The sequence below is a fragment of the Sorghum bicolor genome, chromosome 4 (assembly GCF_000003195.3).
Source record: "Sorghum bicolor cultivar BTx623 chromosome 4, Sorghum_bicolor_NCBIv3, whole genome shotgun sequence".
Lineage (NCBI taxonomy): Eukaryota > Viridiplantae > Streptophyta > Magnoliopsida > Poales > Poaceae > Sorghum > Sorghum bicolor.
This window is the reverse complement of record NC_012873.2, coordinates 62,966,859-62,989,824: the sequence shown is the minus strand read 5'-3', so window position 1 is coordinate 62,989,824 and position 22,966 is coordinate 62,966,859. Positions and strand designations below refer to the sequence as shown.

The following is a 22,966-nucleotide window of genomic DNA, read 5'->3' as shown; positions in this document are numbered from 1 at the left end:
GCATTTATTAAAGGCCGCCTGCTCCCCCACCCGTGCGATTCGACAACGGTCTAGCGCGCGCTACCAAAGGGCACCCATTCACCAACCAACCCACGGGCACGGGGAGAACAAGCGAGCGAGCGAGCGATCGCCGATCGATCAAGGGGAGAAGGGGGACCGAGCGGCCGAGAAAGATGGCGCAGGTGTGGGCGGTGTCCCTGGCGGTGGCGTCGCTCGCCATCGGCATGCTCGGGGTGCTCGGCGTCTGGCTCTGCTACCTCTTCGACGCCGTGGCTCGGGGCCGCGCTCCGCGGACGCCGCCACCCACGCCCCAGACGGAGGAGGAGGAGGAGAAGGGCGGCAAGAACGGGCTCTCGGAGGCGGAGCTGATGCGCCTCGGCGGGGTCGTCGCCGTGCTGGAGTCCACGGACAGAGAGGAGGAGGAGGAGGAAGAGGAGGCGCTCTGCCCGATCTGCCTCGACCCCATGGAGCCCGGCCGCGCCGTGCGCGTGCTCCCCGGCTGCAACCGCGCCTTCCACAAGGACTGCGTCGACCAGTGGCTCGCCATCTCGCCCCGCTGCCCTGTCTGCAACGTCTGGGCTGCGCCGCCGTCTTCGCCTGCGGCCTCCTCGCCGCTGGCGCCCAAGACCGGTTGGGATTCTTGACGTCGGGGCGGCGCGTCACCTCTGGCGCCTGGCGGGTCAGTTCTTGGTCCTTGGCGAGTTCTTTGGTTGGGTTCTGATCATCGATCAAGAAGCCTTCTCGATTGAATCTCGTTGGCTTCGTACTTCTGGAGAGCGATTCTTGATGAATTCTTGGCGGCTACTTGATTCTGTGAAGGATTCTTGGACGGGATTGCATGTACATCGACTCGATCCTCGAATTCTTACTCCAAATCAGTAGGTTTTGCAGGTTTCGGTCATTGTTCTTTTAGCAGATCGTCGCATTTCGACGGATTTAGACTTCTTGATGAGCGAACTGAATAAAAAGATGATGTCAGTCAGATGCTCAAATAAAACATCATTTTCCTTCCGGAATTTTAATGTCATTAATCTGTCATTGGCAGAAGGAATGACTGAAACTGTGAAATTCTGCACCTTAGATGATGTGTCAAAGTCAGAGGTGGATTTTCTGCACTGTGTAAATAAACTGTGAATTTCTCTTCTTGTTTGCAGTACTGGGTTGATGAATGTTTGAGATGATCAATTTATATTTCGATTGCTGCTTGAGTTACATTGCCATTATGTCGCTGGTTATGTGTTGGCAAGCTATTCTTTTTAGTAGTACCTTAGCAGAATCTGATTTTTGCGAACTAAACAAGGCCTTACGAAATGGGCTGGGATTTCCATTTCTTCTCCTGCTGCCTGATCACGGGGAATCTGAATGTTCTGTGCACTAGGCGGAGAATGACCACAGCTCAGGGATTCTTTTGCTGAAGTGGGAGTATATTGTTGTAGAAGAAGTACGCAAACGCAACTGTACATGTTGTAAGAAATAGCGAGACATTGAGATAAAAAAGAAATAGCGAGACATGCTCGAGTTTTTCAGATGCACAAGGATCGTCATGCTGAACGAAATTGAATTTACAATTTTCGCAGTGGGATTTATATGTGTTCTTCCCCCCTTTTGGTTGGAGGGTTACCCTTTTTTAAAAGACGATTCATCATCATGGGAGAAAAAAGCGGACTGGGCCTTCTAATAATGTTAAGGCTTGTTTAGTTCCCAAAAAATTTTGCAAAATTTTTCAGATTTTCCGTCACATCGAATCTTTAGATGCATGCATGGAGTATTAAATATAGACGAAAATAAAAACTAATTGCATAGTTTGGTCGGAATTGATGAGATGAATCTTTTGAACCTAGTTAGTCCATAATTGGACAATATTTATCACAAACAAACGAAAGTGCTACAGTACCTGTTTTGTAAAAAAATTTGGAACTAAACAAGGCCTTAGATGGACTTCAGGGTGTCCCCTCCCCCAGGTCATTGGATGCTGGGCTCCTGGCTATAGCCTATAGGGCTATAGGTGAAGAACCTGTCATTGCCTATGGTATCACAGAGAGAAAGCAAAATGGAAGGAATGATGTTTCTCCAGCAGAGAGCAAAGTTAGCCTTGGGGCAAAAAATGACAGTCAATTTCAGTTACTCATTTCATGTAAAAGAGCAATAGGGTATGAAATCAAATTTGCAGAAGCAAGAAAAACAATATGCCTCCATGTCACCAGATACCGTTAAAGTTGCAAAGCGTATAGCAGTATTTCTCAGCATGGACTATGGAAACATTCACATGATGGAAGACTAGAAAGATTTATCAAGAAATCTGCATCTCTGTAACAATATTCTCATAAAAAATGGAATTTAGTTATTTGGATTCTGGAACAAGCTGATTACAGAAGCAAAGACAGAGAACTCAGATTAGCTGTTCCCTGTCATGTCAAGCAGTTCATCAAGACCTTTTAGTCTCTGCTTCCCTTCACTGATCAAAAACCTAATCTTTTGTTTATCATCACAATGGCGATATTTCTCAAACTCGTCCCTTGCGGTCTGCCTCAACTCATCTGGACAAACCATGTCAATGAATAATTAGTTGCACCTTGTCACCTTGAAATATAGCAAGCACACAGCAGAGGTAAGAGAGAAAGCAGCCTAACCTCGAGCATGTACAGGGGCTCTGTGAGTAATACGCAATGCCTGTCTATAAAGCTTCAAGACATGTGTACGTAGGATGAAAGCCCGTAAATCCATGAAATGCACCATTGAAGAACAACTTAATGCCAAGTAATAATCAATCCATGTGAAACCTCCCAGCAAGCTGGAAATTCTACAATCATATAAATATAATGGTCATGAAGTTAATAGTATCTTTGACATCTTTATGCCACACAAGTTTATTATGCATACTGAACTTCTCATAGTCAAAACTCAACAACCACTGACATACTGCAAAAACTTTGCATGTCTTAAGAAGAAGGAACATGCACTTAGAGTCATACAACTGTGTTCTCTGCCAAAATACAGTTGAGGAGTCAACTCAACATCTATTCTTGAGCTGTCAGTTTGCCAAGGACTGCTGGAATCTGATTGGGATCGCAATTCAGACAGACAATGATGTTTTCACAGCAATCAACCAGATAAGAGATCAATCTCATCCTGTCTTCTTTATGGCCGTGATAATTCTAATGTGTTGGGCTATTTGGACAGCTAGAAATGATGTAATTTTCAAAAGGACTCCAGCAAGTTTTCTCTCAGTCAAAGCTCTTTTCTTGAAGGAATTGAAGCTCCTCTCCCCAAGGGCGAAGACCAGATTCTCTGAAACTTTCGATTTATGGATCCAAAACTTGTTGTAATTTGTCTTCTCTTTCTAATTTTCTTCCTCTTTTTTTGTTTCTTGAGCCTACCTGTTCTGAATTTTGTATTGTAAGTTGTTTACCTTCTACTTTTTTTTAATAATAAATCTCCTGTAGGGGCTTTCCCGCCCCTCCAGTTCCATAAAAAAAAAACTTTGCATAATCATGCATTATTCACTAGGATAGATACTAAAAGAATCTATTGCCTAGACTCAACAAAAGTATCTCATCTTGAATTTTTCATGAACGAGGGCATGCCGATACAAGAAGGTTAAGCCACTGGTCTGAAAAATATAGATCTCTTATGAAATCATGTGCCCATAGAGAGGATTTTACCAAGTGCAGTCCACTTTCCATCAGTTCCCGCGGAACAATCAGTGTAGGTTGCCTAAATTCTACTAATACACTGAAAGTAAGCTCACACGCAGGGGCGGATCCAGTAAAGGGCCAATAATTTTTGCAAATGGCTTCAGGTTAGGGTTTCGGTGCTCAGCTTCGCACAGCATAAGGGAAGGGAAGAGGAGTGGGAGTACCTGATGGGTGCTCGTCGCCGGCGAAGAGACCAAGGAAAGCCTCAGCACCTGGGCAACGCCTTCGGACCAACTTGCGGCGGTCGCGTCACTAACCAACTTGCAGCCGCGTCACTGCTGGGATGTCTGCCTGCTCCGTCGCTTTTCCGCGAGCTGCCGTCGATGGCCGCTGCCTAACTATCTCCTCGCTCGCTCCTTTGGCACCTTTGCTCCTTGCCTGCTTGGCCCGCTATGATCATCGCACAAGATTTGAGGCTCGCTCACAAGGCTGTGTGCGGGAAAGACAGCAGCCAAGGCATACTACTGGAGAAGGAACAAGGAACAAGGAACAAGTAGTGGGCGGTGGCGGTGCCTCACCGAGGAGAGGTCAGAGGCGGGTGCGGAGAAGGGCGGCGAGTGGAGACGGTGGAGGAGCCGTAGCTAGGGGAGGAGGATGTGCCGCCTGCTGCTGCCTTCCTGGCTTCCTGCTCTGCGGCCGATGACCCCTCCCTAGGGTCACAGTGAGGCCATGTTCGTTCAGGCCAGGAACAGCCGAGTTTGGGCCCAACTCCAATGGACCATCTCGTCATGCAAGCAATCACGGCCCATGAGTGATCGCAGAAACAAACCCCGGCTTGGGCTCACAACAGCTTCATGAAGTGTTGTGAGCTGTTACTTATTTCCAAAACAATAAACAATTTTATTGGTGAAGCTGTTTTTCTCCTTCTCTCACAAAAACATAAATTGGATGAAGCTGAAAAATAGTAGCTTATTGTAGCTTCTCCCTCATTTCTCTCTCTCAACTATGCATGAAGTAGTTGGTGAAGCTATTTTGCCAAACATTTTTTCCAAAACAGCTTAGTTTCATCTAGAAAGTCACTCATGAAGCTATTTTCTAAAAAAACAGCTTTACTAGTGAAGTTGAGCTGTGCCAAACAAACCCTAGTGACAGGAAACAAATTCCATCACCAGTGAAAAGGTACGGTAAAAATTAGCTTGCAACCAAGCTGATTGAAAGTTTCACTTGTATACCTTATTATGATAAACATGTTTGTTCTCTGTATTATTTTTGTATTGTTTAATAAGACCTTTTTTTGTACGCCTTTATTGGTTTCCTGCATTTCCTTGCAACGAGCTTTGTAAAAGGTCATTAAAAATCAAGTCCTTACAAGGAGAATGGAGGAACTGACGTTTTTTTACTATATATAAGAGCCAAAACCAGGAAAAAATATGACTTCTAACTTCTCACAGACTTGATACAAATTATATTGAAACCTTTTTGCCAAACGTTATCCAAATCCACTTTGTCTCCACCGGTGCTTCATAAGAGGAGCGGCTATAGGCTATAGCCATTTACAAAAGAACCGAAGACGAAGCCTTTTTAGAAGGAATCAACAAAGAGCCCTTTCAGAAGGAGCTTAAACCATGCCAAAGAGACCTAAATATGAACCTGTAGATCTAATTCGGTTCATATGTATGAGAAAGAATCAATTGTTGGTCCTTGTACACAAATTGGTTTAGCGGAGGTTTTTTACTATATAATATATTGATTTTATTTTCCCCGCACGACTGGGCTTTTTACTGCCTCTTCCCGCTACTAGCCCACATCTATTTTGGGCCTTCCATCACACATCAGCTAGCCAAGATACGGATGCATATCATATTATTCGATTTAAATATGGACACCATTCAGAAACACTTAAAATTATCCACAGAAAACCGCCGCCACATTTTTTGTTCACAGCCTAAACTCTAACACAAGAAAGAAAAGATAGGGGTCACACAGGTGTGGCTGCTAGCTCCGCACGAGTCCTCCTGAACATGGCGAACACAATGGAAAGGACGATGAAGGTGAGCGAAGGAACGAGGAGGATCTGTGAGGTGGTATCTGATGATGCTAGTTTGTATGACCAGCAGGACCAGAGGAGTGAGGTGGTGAATCATGCCTCCAACAAACTACATAGCAACGTTTAGCAAAGGTTAGGTTATTGTGTTAGATTAAAATTGACTGTAAAGAGAGTTGATGAGGAGATTGCATTACTACTACCTTGAGGAGGAGGCGTCTCACGCCCTCGTGTCGTCGTCAGTCGCCAAGAGTATCCGAAAGCTCCATCAGTCATGCAGACCAAGTTTGGTAAACCCGAGTGAAAACAGCACAACACCCACAGAACCTTGTTGGCCAATAGATGGATATCATTTCCTATAAGTATCAAACGTATGTATCATAAGAAACCAGACACTATGTTAGGGATCAATCTAGCGGTGGGGCGGGGGAGAGGGTTGAAGCCCTGCCCTCTACCGCCACTAACCCCATGGAACCCTCTTAGAGTCCTTCCAAGATTTTATTGTCATGCTGCTTCGAGAAGAAGAGGTTTGAGGTTGAAGATGAACTTTGATACCCATGAACTTTTATCTAGGTGTATCATTGGAAGGTAAGTATTTTGTGTGGTAGGTATTGAAATTTGAGGGGTCCTTCAAATTCATCAATTATTTCCGGGTGAATCGGACTTTTACTCTAAACCTTATGTTATTAACATGTACAAAATTTTAAAATTAATGGTTAAAAATATAAACGTTTAATTTAGTATAAACCTAATTAATACTAACATGTTAAAAACAAGAGGGAGCAAACCATGTGATGGCATTCACGCGACGCGAGCATTGGTCCACGCTATCTAGTGAAAGAAGAGTATAATACAGCAGCGGTTTTGAGTGTTGACCTACTGTGTGTAAACTTCCAAGTCTACAAACGTAGGTTCGTTGCAGCAACCATACGCCAAAAGCCAGTATAGTAAATCTCAAAAAAGAAAGCCAGTATAGTACAGTAAACTGCAACGAGAGAACATGGGAAGATGCAGCAGTCTGAATGTCAACTCGAGTAACCCGTAGTCTCGTACACTCCGTTTTTCGATCTCCAAAATGTTCCTAGATTGAGGAGCACAGTCCCCGGTCATCGCCTTCTTGGGCTTTGTTTAGTTCCAAAAAATTTTGCAAAACAGGTACTGTAGCACTTTCGTTTGTTTGTGACAAATATTGTCCAATCATGGATTAACTAGGCTCAAAAGATTCATCTCATCAATTCCGACCAAACTATGCAATTAGTTTTTATTTTTATTTATATTTAATACTCCATGCATGCGTCTAAAGATTCGATGTGACGGGCAATCTGAAAAATTTTGCAAAATTTTTTGGGAAGTAAACAAGGCCGTGGCTTGGCTCTCGAGGACGACGCGGCGTCAAAATTTCGATCAATCTCCCACACACGTGTCTGCACTCTGCAGAAACCAACGCGCGTTCTAGACGTGCGTGCACAAAAGATCGAAGCGGGTTTCGGGACCGATCGACGCTGCACCGTCGGTTGTCAGCTTGATTTGTCAGTCCACCGGCAAGAGCGGTTCGGTGCTGCATGTCAAAGCCCCCCCAGTACAGAAGGCAAAAGCAGGACATAAATGCTGCCGAATCCCTGCTGCGAACTTGGCCGGCAGCAGAAGCAGAACGGTGGTTCATGGAGGTCTGGCCTGATGGTACTATCAGAGATTGAAAGCAGGGAGGTTAGATGTTCAGGTTTGGACACGCATCATTGGAAGCTCGTCAAAAGTTCGCAATGATTTGCTGCTGATGTTGGGTTCACCGTTCACGATTCAGGATATGTGTTTGCCAAACCTGAATTCAAGTCTGTAGCCCGTTGCTTAGCTATGGAGCACAAGACTACTCGAGGCCGATCATCGGATTACATGCAATGCGGAGTAGGAGTATATATGTACATGATTCTGACACAGAAAGGCTTTTCTGGTGAACCCCATTTTTCTATGCTTTATTAAACTCAGAGACTACCTAAAAGGTCGCAGAAAAGATCATACGTAAGAGACTACACAACACTTTGGTACTTCAAATAAAGTTGAAGCCCCACATCAGCACATAAACCGAAAGCGATGAAAGACGCTGGTGTGCTTCGTTGTAAAAAAAATCTCAAAACAACATAGGTTTATGCATCTGCTCACCTTACTTTGATTCGAAATCCTATACAATACCACGCAGAGAAAAATGGAAACCCCGTACGTACAGAATCGACAGGAGCCACAACATGCCGGCAAAGCCATGTAGCCAACCAGATGATTACAGAAACAACAAGCAGCCATCGGTTTCTTTAATTCGACAGCCATCTGGCCATGTGCGATGGAATCTTGGCACCGCTGTACCCCTTTGCTCATCTCCTAGCTAACCACTGGATACTTTTGGTTATGTTCCATAACCAAGCCCAACCAAAAGGCCGCGAGACAGACAACACAAGATAAAACTATTTCTCGACAGTAAAAAGTAGGGGTACATGCACATGTCGAGCTCACGATTCACCACCCTTTCGTTCACTCACGGGCTCACACAGCCTCACAGTGGCACGCACACATGACAGAACAGAACACCGGCAAAAGATTTCACTGCCGGACAAGAGAGAAAACAGAAGAAAATCCTGGCACCGGCAGGCGTCAGCTACTCTGAACCACCACCTCCTCACATAACCCATCACCCCATCATTTCATCAACAGGTTAGACTACAGAATTGAGATCATGCCCGCAGTTCATCAATCATCAGCACTTGCATTGTGATCCAAGGTCCAAAACACATCTCTTAATTTCCTCCTCTTTTGGTTGGTTCATACCAAAAACAAACAAAAGCAAAAAAAATTCACAGGGCAGCAAAATGCAGAAACTCGCCGAGGACTATGAAGCAGCCATTGGAGCCATGATAACGAGGGCCCAAAGCAAAACAGCGCTGTACACATGCATCTACTAGTAGCACTTAGCATCAAGGCAGTGATCAAAACGTACCCAACCCCAACCCATTAATTAGTCAAGAGAGATTACTACTAGCCCATCAAAGAAAAGAACGCCACCATCATCTACTGGTCTGGTACTGGCAGTCATCATCAGTTCAGAAAACCTCCTCGGGGATGCTCTGCAGGCCGGGCTCCCACTCCCCGCTGGCCTGCATCCGGCGCGCGGCCTCGGCGGCCCTCCGCATGCTGCGCCGCCGCAGCGACTGCAGCCTCTGCTCGGCGCCCGGCCCTCCTGCCGCTCCCGCCGCGCACGACGAGCCGCCCCCCGCCGTCGCCGCGCGCTGCCGCCGGTGCCGCTCGCTGGTGGCCGCCGCCGCCGCCGCTGCCGCGGTCACCGCGCCGCCAGCGCCGTCGCCGAGCGCCGCGACCATCTGCTTGAGCTCGCGCTTGCTGACCACGATCTTGACGCGCACCGCGCCGCCCACGTCCTCCCTGGACAGGAGGCGCCCGCCGTGGTGCAGCTGCTCGAGCGCCTCCGCCGCGGCCTTCGACTGCTGGTGCCGGCCGCCGTCGGCGGCCGCGTCCCTCGGGAAGAAGCACCTGGACGCCATCGTCGGGAGCGCCGGTGGCCGGTGTGGTCTCCGGGGCGGCGGGTGGCCGCGCGCACGGGCGACGGAGTTTCTGTGCGCCTGACCCCCGCTCTCTCGCCGACGTTCCTTGCAAGTTACAGCACAAAGGCAAAAGCGAAGGCAAAGTGAATGTGTGGGCTGCCGAGTAATGTGACGCCCCATACCAACATGCCTTATATACTAGCTGGCCAAGGCACGGGCCGTTTTGGTGAGCGCAGCCACAACTGTCTCCAAATACGCTGAGCCATGTCTATGACACGTGGGGCCTCGACCAGGACCAGCCGACCCTGACCATACTCCGTCACCTGTGATCTGTCCGATTAAAATTTCGCTTAATTGTAGCGCTTGACAAAGTAAAAATAACAAAAACTGAGGTGGTGGTACCTTTTTTTTAATGAGGACTCTAAATTAAAACAATCATGAGACAGGGACTAATTGAGATGGGAGCTGAATAAAGATATGGGCGCCTCACATGGCTGTCCCTCTCCTCGCGGAGTGAGATGGAGGAATCATTGGAGATGAGGCCCTTGCAAGTAACGTGTTGCCACAAAGCGCCCCCCCGTCCCCCGATGACTCGTGGAGTCTACGTACATTCGGTTAAGGTGGCGTATTTGACATAGACATCCATCGTTAGCTAGTTGCTACCGCTTCTTCCCACTGATGTCCCGCATACTATATATTTCGGTCTGCTGCCGCATTTCTGCCTATACCTAGATAGTACTCCAGCTGCACGTACAAGTACACGTACGCATCTCCAGTTGCATTGTGTGGTCGATCAGGATCAGAGCTCATATTTAGACGCTCCAGATCAAGTACATTGGCATTGGAGGTACGTACACAAAGCCAATACTGGTGCTTGCCGGCCGGGCGTCGTCTGAAACGGCGGCAGGTGTTTTGGGCAAAAATCGAAATCTTCAGATATTATTAGCTAGTAGCACTGTCGCTTTCAGCGCTCCGGATGATCGAATCCTTGCGTGTACACGGGACGTCGATTGATGAATCGAGCACCCGCATGATCACCAAGCTAGCTAGGTTGTGCTGATAGCACTAGTCGAACGCACGGTCGCCGCAGGGGCACTGATGAAAACTGATCCTGCAATTTTTATACACTCCAATCCAACAAATTAGAAAAAGACGTCAGATTAGCACATAACCGCCAGTTAACCACCACGAGGATTAGAACTCGAAAGAAAATTCTCTCCTAAATCAGGGCCATCAGATCAAACCACCAACGAGCATGTTGATTAATTATTAGCACCCCGAAAGATCAACGCGGACGGTGAACCAACCCTGCATGATTGATTGCCGTATAGTAACGCGGAGCCGGTCGATTTCCCCCCGCAATAATGCAGGCAAAAACACGGGTCCAAGCCCTGAAAGCTGGAGCGTCTAGCTGCTAGCTAGCCCATCCTGTGACGACTCGGCCGAGCCTAGCGACGCGACGCGACGCGCGACGACGGCGCCGGGCCGCCGGTAGCGGCAGCCTTATTATTATTCCCGGCACGCCAAGTGGCTGTACAAAGACGAACAAGATCGCAACACCAGCTCAGATATGGGAGTTGAGTTGAGTGCGTAGACGAGCCAAGTTACACACCGCAGCTGCCGCCGGGCCGGGGCGGGGTTGTGTGAAACGAATTCTCGATCCTCTGCTGCATGCCGCTGCTACTGATGCTTATTAGACGTGGCAATCTTGTGAAGGGTTAGTTGGTGTCCTCTGCTTGCTTATGATTAGTGCTATAACTAACTTGTCAACGGAAGTACGCAGTCATTTGGCTTCTGCAAGGGGGCATCGACCCAATCTGGTTTTCTGTGGCAGTGTACAATGGCCCTGCCGTGTTTGGAGGAAGAGGTAACATGCAGTGGAGAACTGGCAGGCAGCTCGGAGCAACCGTTTTTCTTTGGGTGCAATGCAAACCATCGCACAAAAAATATTCCAATAAAATAAACATTGGCCTGGTCGCCTAGCTTTCTTCACATGCACCATGGACAGGTCTATGTGCTGCACAGAGCGTCGCCATCGTCGCAGTGGCCCACATGCCAGACTCATCGCTCGGCGACAGCTAGCATTTTAATAATAAAGTATATATATATATATAGATATAAATAAAGATGCTTAGAATAGGAAGCTAATACACGAGCCCCGCCAGATTAGTTGGATCTTGCTGAATCTCTATTATTCATTTGCTGCTAGCTGCAGCAGCCTGCGGCTGCGGGCATGCATGTTGAGGTTGCTTCCAGGAAGCAGCAGGGGTCCGAATCCGATCCCTCTACTGTGCAGTTTATACGAGCACACTACTGTACTGTACAGCCGCGGGAACCGTAGTGAAATACGAGCCGGAGCCGAGCAGCTGCTGCTGTTTGAATTGATTGCTTGCGGCCGGAATCCATGCAGGCAAGTACGTGAGTTGTACACACTACGGACAAGACGCATGTGAAGAGGGCGCCCCTTTTCATGGAAGCGAATTGTTCTATGTTGCAGAAGAGGAGCTCTGCCTGCGATCCCAGATTTGCGTTAACACCTGTTTATTTGGCGGTACGGCTCTAGATGTACGATGGAATCGTCTCGTCTCCGTGAGACGGATCCGTCCAACCGGTTAATTAGCGAGGCTGTGTGTGTGATGTGATCGAGCACGATTTGCAGCGTTGCGGCCGCAACGATGATCGACCTGTCGGTCTACCTGGCAGGGATCGAAGTTGAGTGATGCTCATTTCTTGACACGTAGATGTTTCTTGCGAAATACCCGGCCGACGAAGCTTAGAGAAGCTGCAAAGTTACTTCGCGATGAAGAACGTGATGACGGTAAAATTAGCGTACTGCTGAACCCTAGGTTGACCAATCGATTGATGATCATCTTATTCAGCAAGTAACGTACAAGCGGTGAACGTGATCAACCTTGGCATACACAAAACACAACTGAGGCGTACGTACATAGCTACCTCACTACAGTACAAGTTCTTAGATATTCGTACAACGAATTGTCTTGACACACAGGTAACATGCACTCCGAGTACCTCCGGGCCCCACCGCCGAATAATAAATAAACAAAAGATGAGGGAACCCGAACAATAAAAAAAAAGAGAGGAAATATCGTGACGCAAGGCTGATGCTAGCGTGACGTACCCATGCTCAACCTCTAGGTGGGGCCCTCCTCACCCTCAGCTCCCGACTCCACGTCCCGATCGGCGTCGGGCCAAACGAAATTATTGCGGATAAGCAGGACGCGTCCAACCATCCAGTACACCACCACACACCCCTGTGCAGTTGTGCTAACAGACACGGCGGCAGCGACCTGGCCTGATCAGGCGAGGGGTCCCAGGGCTGTGCACGGGCGAGCGGACCGTTCCGCCATCCCGCGGACCCAGCCGCCGGATCGCGCGCCCCGGCGCCGGCGGGGCGGATCAGGGGCAGGGCAACGCGCGCCTGCGCGCGATCGCCGGGCCGCCCATGCGGCGACGCACGGCCCCCGGACGCGTGCGCACCCCCGGCGTACGAGACCTGTGCCCGTGTGCGCTTGCTATGCTACCGAGGCTTTGCTGTCCGTGCTCCCCCGTGGCTCCGTGCCCCGGACCGAGGTCGTTGCGTGTCGCGCTGCGCGTCCGCCCGCGCCTCTCCTGAAGTCTCCGATGGCGATGTGCTCGGGAGCTCTCGCGATCGGGGGGGGGGCACGCGCGGTCGTTTTCAGGGTAGGCCGTCACATGCGCGGCCTGGCCCTGCCTGGCTGCCGCTCGCGATCGGAAATCGACACAGGCACACAGCGGCGCGGGCTGGCTGCTGCCGCTCGGCGCGCGCGAGCGCTTGTGTGCATGTACATGACATGCGCGCGTCGTCACCAACACGGCTGTCGTCGCGACGGGTTGCGCTTCGGCGCGGCGTCCGCTGTCAGCCTGTCGCCGCGACCGCGAACGCGAGGCTTTTTTGGGCTCGAGCGGTGGTGGCCCGGACAGTTCGCCAAAGCGACGAGGGATGATGGCCTCGCCACGCCGTGGCCCATGTGCGCGTCGTTGGTGGGCGGGCGGCCGTGGAGCCTGCCTGGATTTTCGCTGGTTTATCGGCTCTTTTTGCGTCATTTTTGTCTACGCGGCCACCGGTCGCCGGTCGATCGCGGCTGCGTGGTATAACTGGTAACCGAATGCTCCCGTCGCCCGGCGGTGGTCTGATGGTGATAGTTGCGCCTGCCTGGCTCGTGGAATATATAGCGGCAGTCAGAAAAGTGGTTTGATTGCTTGCTGCTTCAATTTGGTACGGGTGGGGAGTATATGTGTGTGTGTGAACTGGTCTATATAGGACTGCGATTGTACATTTCTATTAGTTGAGACCATTATTCTGTGCTGGTTTCTGAATTGCAACCGGTGAATAATTAAGTCATCAAACTGTCAATAGATCGGGCGGCATACGCGTGTGGCCTGTGGCGGGCTCTGCCATTTTGACATCCCCCACTTCGCTACTTCAGGTACTCGCGGAGGCCAGTAATATCGTTGCGGGGTACGTACGTCAGACTAGCCATTTTCAGTAACATGGGAATAATTAGCTCGGCTTCATGGCGCCAAAGAGCCTGGATAAGTGTTCACTCCATCTATCCTAGCTAGGATGATAACGATATTTATAAAATCTGATCAACAATTATTTAAGTTACTCTCTCCATTCAAATTATAAAACGTTTTTGCTTTTCTAGATTCACAATTTTTGCTATGCACCTGAATATACATTATGTCTAAGTATATAGTAAAACCTATAAATTTAGAAAATCCAAAATATCTTATAATTTGACGCAGATAAAGTATATATATATATGTATATGACATAAATTTGCATCAATAGATATGTATTCAAAGCGAATATGAGACAAAATTGATGTTTTAACAAATGATAACATTATAAGAAAAGTTAAGGAACAAGATCTATTTTATTTGACTCTTTTTTTATGAACAAATATGTTTTTTTTTTTGTTTTGGAGGAGTAACTCTCTGGGTAGGGCGGCAATTAATTCATTCGGGCGTAATTGATTGCATGTAAACAGAAAACTTTTTTCCTACATCAAGAGCGGCCGCTGAACGCACACCCGGTACGTAGGACCAGGCGGCTGTGCCTGTGCTTCAAAAAGTTTGCACGGCTTGAGACCCTCTGACGATCTGCTGGTCCTTCGTTTCTCTTTATTTCCACAGTTAACCTTGTCTCGCCCGTACGTACTCCATTGTTGCTAGAGAAAACCTCACTTTTTACATCGTCCAGGCGATGAACAACAGCGTCAAGCCACAGCACTGCATTGCCTTGTCTTGTCTCTGTGCAAGCCTAAGGAACCAAGGCGAGCAAACTCTCATGACATCCGATCCGATCGACTCGGCACTGAAGCTGATTAGACGTTGGCAAATGATGATACACACCACTCAGGCCACCCAGTAGGCCATGGCGTTGTACTAATTGCTCCCTCCTGGTCATGCATAAACCACAACTGTAACCCTCTCGTGTACATAGATCTTATCGTACTAGTACTTAAGAGGAATCTTGTGGCCTGGCAACCATTTGGCCATTTCTCATTCCCCTGCAGCGGCCAGCCAGCAGGGCAAGCATCTGCAAGATCACTAGTACTGTACTATTCATCACTGCCACACACATGGAGCAGGACAACAGCTTGACGGCAAAGAAAGGGACTTGACACGCTGCTATGGTTCTTTTCCCAGTTCATTGTCCTTTTATTTATTGATCGAATCAAAATATGTACATGATGATCTCGGAACACAGAGAGGAAAACTTTTTTGGATCGATGGATGGATCCAAATGGCAAATGCCAGATTAAAATACGTGACATTTCAAATTTGGGATGCAACCCATCGATCGGGCGCTCATTTTGGCCCAATCAATCGGCAGGTTGCGACCCAGGAAGAAGAGCCCGAAAATTTGGCGAAAGATGGCTATACAAGAAATGCAGACTACTGCACACACATACGCACGCCTAGCTAAAAGCATTCCTCCGGGATGCTCTGCAGCGCCGGCGACCACCGGCCCCGGCGCCTTCCGGCCGCAGCCGCGGCCTGCTGCTTCTTGGCGTGCTGGCGCTTCAGCACGCTGACGAGCTGCTCCAGCGCCGGCGGCAGCGCGGCGAAGGCGCCGCCGCCCCCCGCGGCGACGGCCGCTGCCACCTGCTTCAGCTGCTGCTTGCTGAGCACGATCTTGACGCGCATCGCGCCTGCGCCGCCCTCGGCGGCGGTCACGGCCACCGCGTCGGCGACGCTCTCCCCCGTGGACTGCTCGATGGCCGTGACCGTCTTGGTGTCCAGATGCAGCCGCGGGCACCTCACCAGCTTCCGCCCGCCCCTCCTGCTGCACGTCGCCGGCGCGGCAGCAGCCTCGAGCTCCATGGATCCGATCTGATGATCTCTGATGCCTCTCTCTGCTCTCGTTTGCTCTGCTGAGCTCTCTCTCCTGGTCTCGCTGTCTAGTTGTTGTAACGCCAGTAGCTAGAGAACAACGGAGGAATATATATAACACCTGTGCGTGTCCAAAGCTAGGGTTTTTATATAGAGAGGCCCTAGAGGGGTTTACGAGTGAGACAGCTCAGAGGTAACTGTCTGTGTAAAGATCGGAAAGGGACGCAACAGGGTGGAATCTTTTTCCCATTTTCCACGGGATTAGTTAGGCCTTCCCCACCCAAAATTTTTTCGTCCATCCCATCGAATCTTTGGATACGTGCATGGAACATTAAATGTACATAAAAAAAATAAACTAATTACACAGTTTGATTGAAAAACGTGAGACAAATCTTTTACACCTAGTTACTTTATGATTAGCCTTAAGTGCTACAGTAACTCACATGTGCTAATAATAGATTAATTATGTTTAGTTCGATGGGTTGTTTAAATACTGCGGATATTACAGATGTACTAATGGTACTGGTACGTCGCAGCGTGTCAAACTCGGACCTTACGGACGATGCATGGGCAGCCGGCGGGCCCCACGCATCACATGCCACCGGGAGAATTTCTGAAGACTAGCACCAGTGCGCGCGTCCCTACAGGTCTGATCTGGATTTCACGTCAGCTTTACAAGTGGACTCATGTGCCATCTCCCCAGCAAAAACGCAACACTATGATGCAGCCCACAGAGGCATGTACAGCTCTGAATGTTACCAGAGTTCTTTTTTTTTATTATTCCTATAATTATAGAAATAGAAGTGATTATTTAATTTTTTTATGTATATGTACAGATCTGAACGTCGTCCTTGATGCCATGGTATGATACGTGCAGTAGCTAGCATGCTAGTACTACAAGTACGAGCAGGCATATTGTGACAGTCGCATACCTACACATAATTATCTGCAGGAGCTCTCGTTGTACTGTAGTATATGTACTCGTATGCACGGCGCATGCACCTGGCACAGTTTGGCGTTAACGAATGTAACTACGACTGTACATTTGATTTCTGCTGCTATAGTTATCTGAAGGATCGGAGCTCTCGTGCAGTATTACTCCGTTTTAGTTATTGATGGATCGGACCCGAATAGGGCCGGGGTTACTCACACGTCGAAGGACGCAAACAGAAAATTTCACACATCGTGCAGCCAAGAACGGGGAGAAATACAGGTACGTACTGTACCACACGTCCACACCACACCGACTTCAAATTCGCGCCCACACGGCCACGGCCGTTGAGCACTCGGTGCTCTACTGCTCATGATTGATCTCGATCCCGTGGAGGCTGCTGGCCGGTGCGGATCGGAGCACGAGCGACCCCATCATCAGGCGACGCAGTACGTACGGGGCGGTGGCCGGCTAGAGAGCTAGCTAGATGAGCTGGACAACGCGTTGTTCGTTTCATATTTCATTTCATTGTTTCGACGAATATTCTCAACCCCGGCCACTGCTGTCCAGTCATGGAGAAATTATAATTTTGCAGGGATAACGTTTGCAGTTTGCTGCAGATGAGGCTGCTGCTCATAAAATATGATGACCGAGAATGGGCTGGGCAGGCTCCTGGGATAATGATCGGCGTTGTCGTGTTGACTGCTAGCTAGCATATTTGTGATATATATACGTTAGCAGTCAAGCAGTTCCACTGTGAGGATTAAGCATCGTTTGTTCTTACAGAGAACAGGCTGGCTAGCTTAACAAATTTTTTTTGATCGGGCTAGCTTAACATTTGACACGTTACAGTCATTGACTTCAACAGAAGAAGAAGAACAGGAATGTATGCGTCTCCACGCACGAATTAGAAGTCCTGTTTCTGCGGCGGTTAATTTCTCGTAGATTTCTGTAGGTGAAGCCCACTTAACGTTGGGCTATCAATCTATCATCGTCTCTGAGGCTGTGAGGCCCAGCCCTTTGAATACGATCCACTCGAAGATTGTCCCCAAACGTGGGGAGGGGAACACTCCGACGGTTAGGAAGTCCACCTAACATTAGCAGGCCCAGTCCACCTTTTTTTTTTCTTTCAGCGTGATCCTTCGGTATCTGAAAACTGTAGATTCAGCATGATCCTTCTGTATCTGAAAAAAAAGATTGAGCATGTCTCGCTGATTTCACATGCGTAGTTGTGTACTCTTTTTTAACAACAATGCGGATGTGTACTTAATAAGCTGGCCAAAAGTACTTGCAGCAAAGTCCCTGATCTGGCAATTCTCCGACTAGAGTGTACTAAACATTGAGATTCCCCTCGATTAGGAAGCAGGAGAAATAAATGAAAAATCCAAGCCCACTCTGCGACTCATAAGAATAGCACGCGAAACTACTGCGCGAGTCTCCACGTGACACGGCATCAAGCTGTTAGAGCAGAATCGGCAACGAACCTGATGAAGCGGCCGGCTTCCCCCACTGAACAAGCAACCTGCTCCTAGCGCTAGCACCGGACAAAAAAATTAGGTCGGCTGCTCGAGCGCAACCGACGAGAGCGCGCTGCGCGCACAGCACAGGGGTCGCGAGCGACAGGGCTCGTCGTCGCATCGCTCATCACTGGCCAGTGGCCAATTCATCAGCATTTCCCGAAAGCAAGACCAAACGTCACCCAGCCCGGTGAACCAGATCCGACCGCGCCGCTGCACCCTTCCATTCCCGTCAGGAATTCCGGCGCAGCAAGCCACCGGCGGGACCCAATCATCTCCCGGCGAGTAGGGTGGAGTGCACTCCAAAGCGGCGCCACGCACTGTCGATGCCCCATGCGTACAAGGCACTGGAACTCCGGAGCTCCGTTTCGCCCCGGGCCGGTCGCCATCGCATCGCACTCCGGTGAGGTGATCAACAGACGCTGTAACAAACAGGGGGTGCTGCGGTTACAAGTGGGCTCTGCTTGCCTCGTTCGGGCACACGCCGCGCGAATCCGGCAATTACCGGCGATTGTCACCTTCTACTGATTACTGATGGGGATCAGGCACAGGCCGGACAGGAGACCAACGCCCTAAGCAACGGTGAATTCAAGTGTGGTGTTGATGTGAGACCCGTGCCGTTACTTGGAAGCGTTGTATTACTTTACTTGGTCATTAGCCGCAGCTGACAGCGTGGCGTCTACCCTGCGTCTGTGAGGGTATAAGGGACCGGAACAGAGTGACATAAACGCATGCAATTTGATTATCACCTCAGCTCTCAGCTCGTGGAGGAGAAAGAAGCAGCTCCAGTTCTCTCTGGTCTGCACGACGAGCAAAGATGAAGGACTTGGCGGGGCTGGGGCACCTGTTCGTGGTGACGTTCCTGTTCCACTTCGCATCCTTCATGGTGATCCCGGCGGTCACCGACGTCACCATGGAGGCCGTCTGCCCCGGCCGCGACGAGTGCTCCGTCGCCATCTACCTCACCGGCTTCCAGAACGCGGTGAGCATTCTCGCGTGCATGCCTCGCGGCCACGCTTGCTTCGGTTCCAGCAGCTGATAATGATGCCAGGATCCATGACACCAACGGCGCCGTTCTGGACGGCCAATATAATGCAGGTCACCGGGCTGGGGGCGCTCGTCGTCACCCCCATCGTCGGCAACCTGTCGGACAGGTACGGCCGGAAGGCGCTCATGACGCTGCCGGTGACGGTGGCCGTCGCGCCGCTGTGTAAGTAGAGCTTGGCCATATTTTTGCGATGAGAAATCATGCCGCCTCTGCTCAGATTTTAGAGAAGTTTATCACCTTTGTTTTTGGCAGTTATACTGGCTTGCAACCGCTCGGAGGTGTACTTCTACGTGTACTACGTGGCCAAGATCATCGCCGGGATCTTCTGCGAGGGCACCATGCACTGTCTCTGCCTTGCCTACGTGGTAAATACTACGGACTGCAACAACCGAAGTCAGTATAGTGCCAACAAACGTAAAAATAACACTGTAAAAAAAGTAGGACATAGAATAATAATAATAATAAGCTACAGTAGAAAGAAAAAAAATAAAAAACTCTATCTCTAAAAACAAGCGACGAACTGATTTTTTTTTCTATAGGGCCCACGTGTCAGTTTAGGCCTTGTTTAGTTTTTCAAAAATTTTGCAAAACTTTTCATATTCTCCGTCACATCGAATCTTTAGACGTATGCATGGAGTATTAAATATAGATAAAAATAAAAACTAATTACACAGTTTGGTCGGAATTGATGAGACGAATCTTTTGGGTCTAGTTAGTTTATAATTAGACAATATTTGTCAAATACAAACGAAAATACTACTATTTATATTTTGCAAAAATTTTTGGAGCAAACGGCGAGTTCTTGACCAGGTCGAGTGTGTGGACGCAGGCTGACCACGTGGGCCCCAGGCGTCGCGCGGCAGCGTTCGGTCTCCTCTCCGGTGTGTCGGCAGCGGGGTTCGTGTCGGGGACCTTGACCGCGCGCTTCCTCCCAACTGCATCCACCTTCCAGGTCGCCGCCGCCGTGGCCGTGGCGTCAGCGCTCTACCTCAGGGCCTTCCTCCCCGACGCAGGCGGCGTCTCCTGCGCTGACGAAGCCTGCGATCCGCTCCTCCAGGATTCGTCCTGCACCTCGTCCGCATCATCCTCCGATGAAGAGCTCTCGCCTCGGCTGCCGCCGCATAAGAGCGGGCTGCCGTCTCTATCCGACATGGTCGCGCTTCTCACTAGCAGGTGAAATCTCTTGGTGTATGACAGTTTTTGTGACTCTGCTCTCTAACTTATCTAGTCTCTACAGAATCGTTTTTAAGAGTTTTTGGATCCCATGATTGAAACCAATATCTAGAAAGTGCTTCCTATTTCATTAGTAGATTACTTTCCAGTTCTTTTCAGTTCCTGGGAACCAAACAGGGCTTTGGAGTTTCTGAGTAATCTACTGATGGTTGTTTTACTCCTCCATGTAGTTTGGCCTTGTCAGGGGCAGCAGTCGTCACTTTCTTTTACAGTCTAGGTGAACATGGGCTTAATACTGCATTGCTGGTATGAATTTTTCCCATCTGATAATTTGTATAGATTTCATTAACTTTTGTGATTTATAGTTTTTCAGTCTAGGAGAAGTTCCAGCACTGGACATATAGCAGTAGTTTATCACCGCCACTTTTGAATTGTATTTTATTTTGATCAGTTGCATCTACCAGCCATGATTTTATATGCTTTCAAATGCTATATGCTTATCTATAGTCAAATCCTATGCAGTACTACCTGAAGGCACAATTTGGTTACAGCAAAGATGAATTTGCTAATCTGCTTCTAATTGCCGGTGCTGCCGGAATGCTATCACAGGTACCAAAACGACATAAAAGAAATGTGACATGATTTTGGAATTGCTCCCTTGAATTTTAGTTATGTGGAAGTTATAGCATTGAAATTTCAATCATTTCAAGGCCCCAATAGTATTTGTTCATTCTGGAGATGCAATTTATTTTTCTCACACTTAATGTTTGCAGCTCACTGTAATGCCTATCTTGGCTCCGATTCTGGGTGAAGAGGTGCTGCTTATTGTTGGGCTGCTAGGTGGATGTACTCATGTAATAGCTTTCAACAACTTTTATTCAATTCTTAATCAGAAGATCCTTTGATTTTTTTTTGGCTAAATAAATAAATTATCAAATATTGCAGGTTTTCTTGTATGGCATTGCATGGTCATACTGGGTACTTTCTTTGCACTTGACAATTTCTTTAAATGGTCACGTTTGAGATGATATTCCTGTCCCACTGACATGACCCCATATTTAAAATTGTAAAAGTGTGCTGGCTTCATAGTTCAGCACTGCTTTCCAAGTGTTTAGAAATGATGCCAATCTTCTGTTGAGCATCTCAATTCATTTGTTTCTTATTTCTTAATCTTGCAGGTACCTTATTTTGCTGCAGCATTTGTAATTTTGAGTGCTTTTGTTCACCCATCTGTAAGCCACTGTTAGCTGGTCATTTTTATAATTCCTTTACCGTATATGAGACTGCACAAAAATCTTGAGCGGTGATTTCATTTTTTACAGATAAGGACCAATGTATCAAAAAATGTTGGATCAAATGAGCAGGTATTGATTTTCTTATAGCAGTGAACTCATGATGTTCACCATATATTACCTGACAGTTGACAGTACTATGTTTTGCTACCAAATTGATGTTTTGGTGTTGCCTTCTAGGGAATTGCTCAAGGATGTATATCTGGGATTAGTTCTTTTGGAAGTATACTAGGTCCCCTCATATTTACTCCTTTAACTGGTAAGCATTTGTTATAGAAATTAGAGAAAGAATAACAAGTATTTATTTAGTGAGTTATAGCTGGCAAAGTCTCATCTCGCTTTGTTCTGCCAGCATGGTTTCTTTCTGAAACAGGGCCCTTCGACTTCAAAGGTTTCAGTATTTTGTGTGCTGGCTTTTGCACCGTAAGTCTTCAATGGAAAATGTTTTGCAATTTTGTTTAATGTAAATCTGACATGTAGTACTAATGGCTTGGTATATTTTGCAGCTCATTGCGTTTATTATCAGTTTGAGGATGCGTGGAGCTCAATCTAGTACGTGCAAGAAGACCACGGTTCAGCATGAGCAAGCATAACAGAATATAGTATGGTGCCACTTACTGTTTTTTATTCTGCCCAAGTACATAGACAGAAAAGGACAGGATGGAAAAAACGTCACTTGAAGCAAAAAAAAAAAAGGTATAATGACAGAAACTGCTATAGAAATATGCTCGATTTCGTATGTTCAAAGAGAAGGAATTTCTATGCAATTAGGCATTTTATCCTTCACTGGAATGCTAAGCATTGCAAAATTGGCAACTGCCATGCCGTCGAGCATGTTCAGTCGTTTGTAAATATGTTCCTAATAGAAAGTAATTCAGTTATTTGCAAATATTATTTGTCTTTTGCATGATGCTTCATTTCTTCGGATTATCCATGAATTAGTGTTTCTGTACTCTCAGTGGAGGTAATTTGCATTATCCACTAATAATTTTTGTATGCAGTTAAGTTGCTTTGACCAGTTAAATATGTAGAACATGTTCCCCCTTTATAGGTCATCCTTTTAAGTTCTGCTTTGTATGTTTCATATAATGGTAAATATATTTCCTCTAATATTTGTTTCAGTGTTTTACTGGTTATTAAGACTTTTTTTTCAATGCTTTCTTTGGGCAGTTAAATATGTTTTTGTTTGTCCACAAAATGCTAAATCTGTGTAATCAGAATTTTGGTGTGAGGCAACAACGCTCTACAATGTTTCAATGTTTGCCTGGTTATTTAAACTTTTTCCAATGTTTTCTTGGGGCAGTTAAATATGTTTTTGTTTGTCCACACATTGCTAAATCTGTGTAGTCAGAATTTTGGTTTCAGGCAACAGCGCAACACACAGGTACCAGATCCACCTG

At 47.8% G+C, this 22,966-nt stretch overlaps 5 protein-coding genes across 6 annotated transcripts; 2 read left to right on the top strand and 3 right to left on the bottom strand.

Moving 5' to 3' along the window:
* LOC8076058 (E3 ubiquitin-protein ligase EL5) lies at positions 104-1,124 on the top strand. The gene has a single exon (XM_002454460.2). The coding sequence runs from the start codon at positions 174-176 to the stop codon at positions 642-644; it is 471 nt and encodes a 156-aa protein (XP_002454505.1). The 5' UTR covers positions 104-173; the 3' UTR covers positions 645-1,124.
* LOC8076057 (LYR motif-containing protein 2) lies at positions 2,268-4,355 on the bottom strand. 2 transcript variants are annotated; one of them, XM_002452734.2, is made up of 4 exons: positions 4,214-4,355; positions 3,860-4,085; positions 2,631-2,800; positions 2,268-2,537 (listed from the first exon to the last, which is right to left on the bottom strand). In XM_002452734.2, the coding sequence occupies exons 3-4, from the start codon at positions 2,734-2,736 to the stop codon at positions 2,395-2,397; spliced, it is 249 nt and encodes an 82-aa protein (XP_002452779.1). In that variant the 5' UTR covers positions 2,737-2,800; positions 3,860-4,085; positions 4,214-4,355; the 3' UTR covers positions 2,268-2,394. The 2 variants fall into 2 exon arrangements, with proteins under 2 accessions (XP_002452779.1, XP_021314279.1); XM_021458604.1 differs by having other exon boundaries at positions 3,860-4,073.
* Positions 8,290-9,411, bottom strand: LOC8076056. Its single transcript, XM_002452733.2, has one exon. The coding sequence runs from the start codon at positions 9,399-9,401 to the stop codon at positions 8,766-8,768; it is 636 nt and encodes a 211-aa protein (XP_002452778.2). The 5' UTR covers positions 9,402-9,411; the 3' UTR covers positions 8,290-8,765.
* LOC8073924 lies at positions 14,904-15,715 on the bottom strand. The gene has a single exon (XM_002452732.2). The coding sequence runs from the start codon at positions 15,594-15,596 to the stop codon at positions 15,195-15,197; it is 402 nt and encodes a 133-aa protein (XP_002452777.1). The 5' UTR covers positions 15,597-15,715; the 3' UTR covers positions 14,904-15,194.
* On the top strand, positions 18,772-22,457 carry LOC8076055 (hippocampus abundant transcript 1 protein). Its single transcript, XM_002454459.2, has 13 exons — positions 18,772-19,035; positions 19,152-19,263; positions 19,354-19,466; positions 19,931-20,274; positions 20,505-20,580; positions 20,797-20,883; positions 21,048-21,128; positions 21,220-21,252; positions 21,453-21,506; positions 21,597-21,638; positions 21,747-21,825; positions 21,919-21,989; positions 22,073-22,457. The coding sequence occupies exons 1-13, from the start codon at positions 18,871-18,873 to the stop codon at positions 22,157-22,159; spliced, it is 1,344 nt and encodes a 447-aa protein (XP_002454504.1). The 5' UTR covers positions 18,772-18,870; the 3' UTR covers positions 22,160-22,457.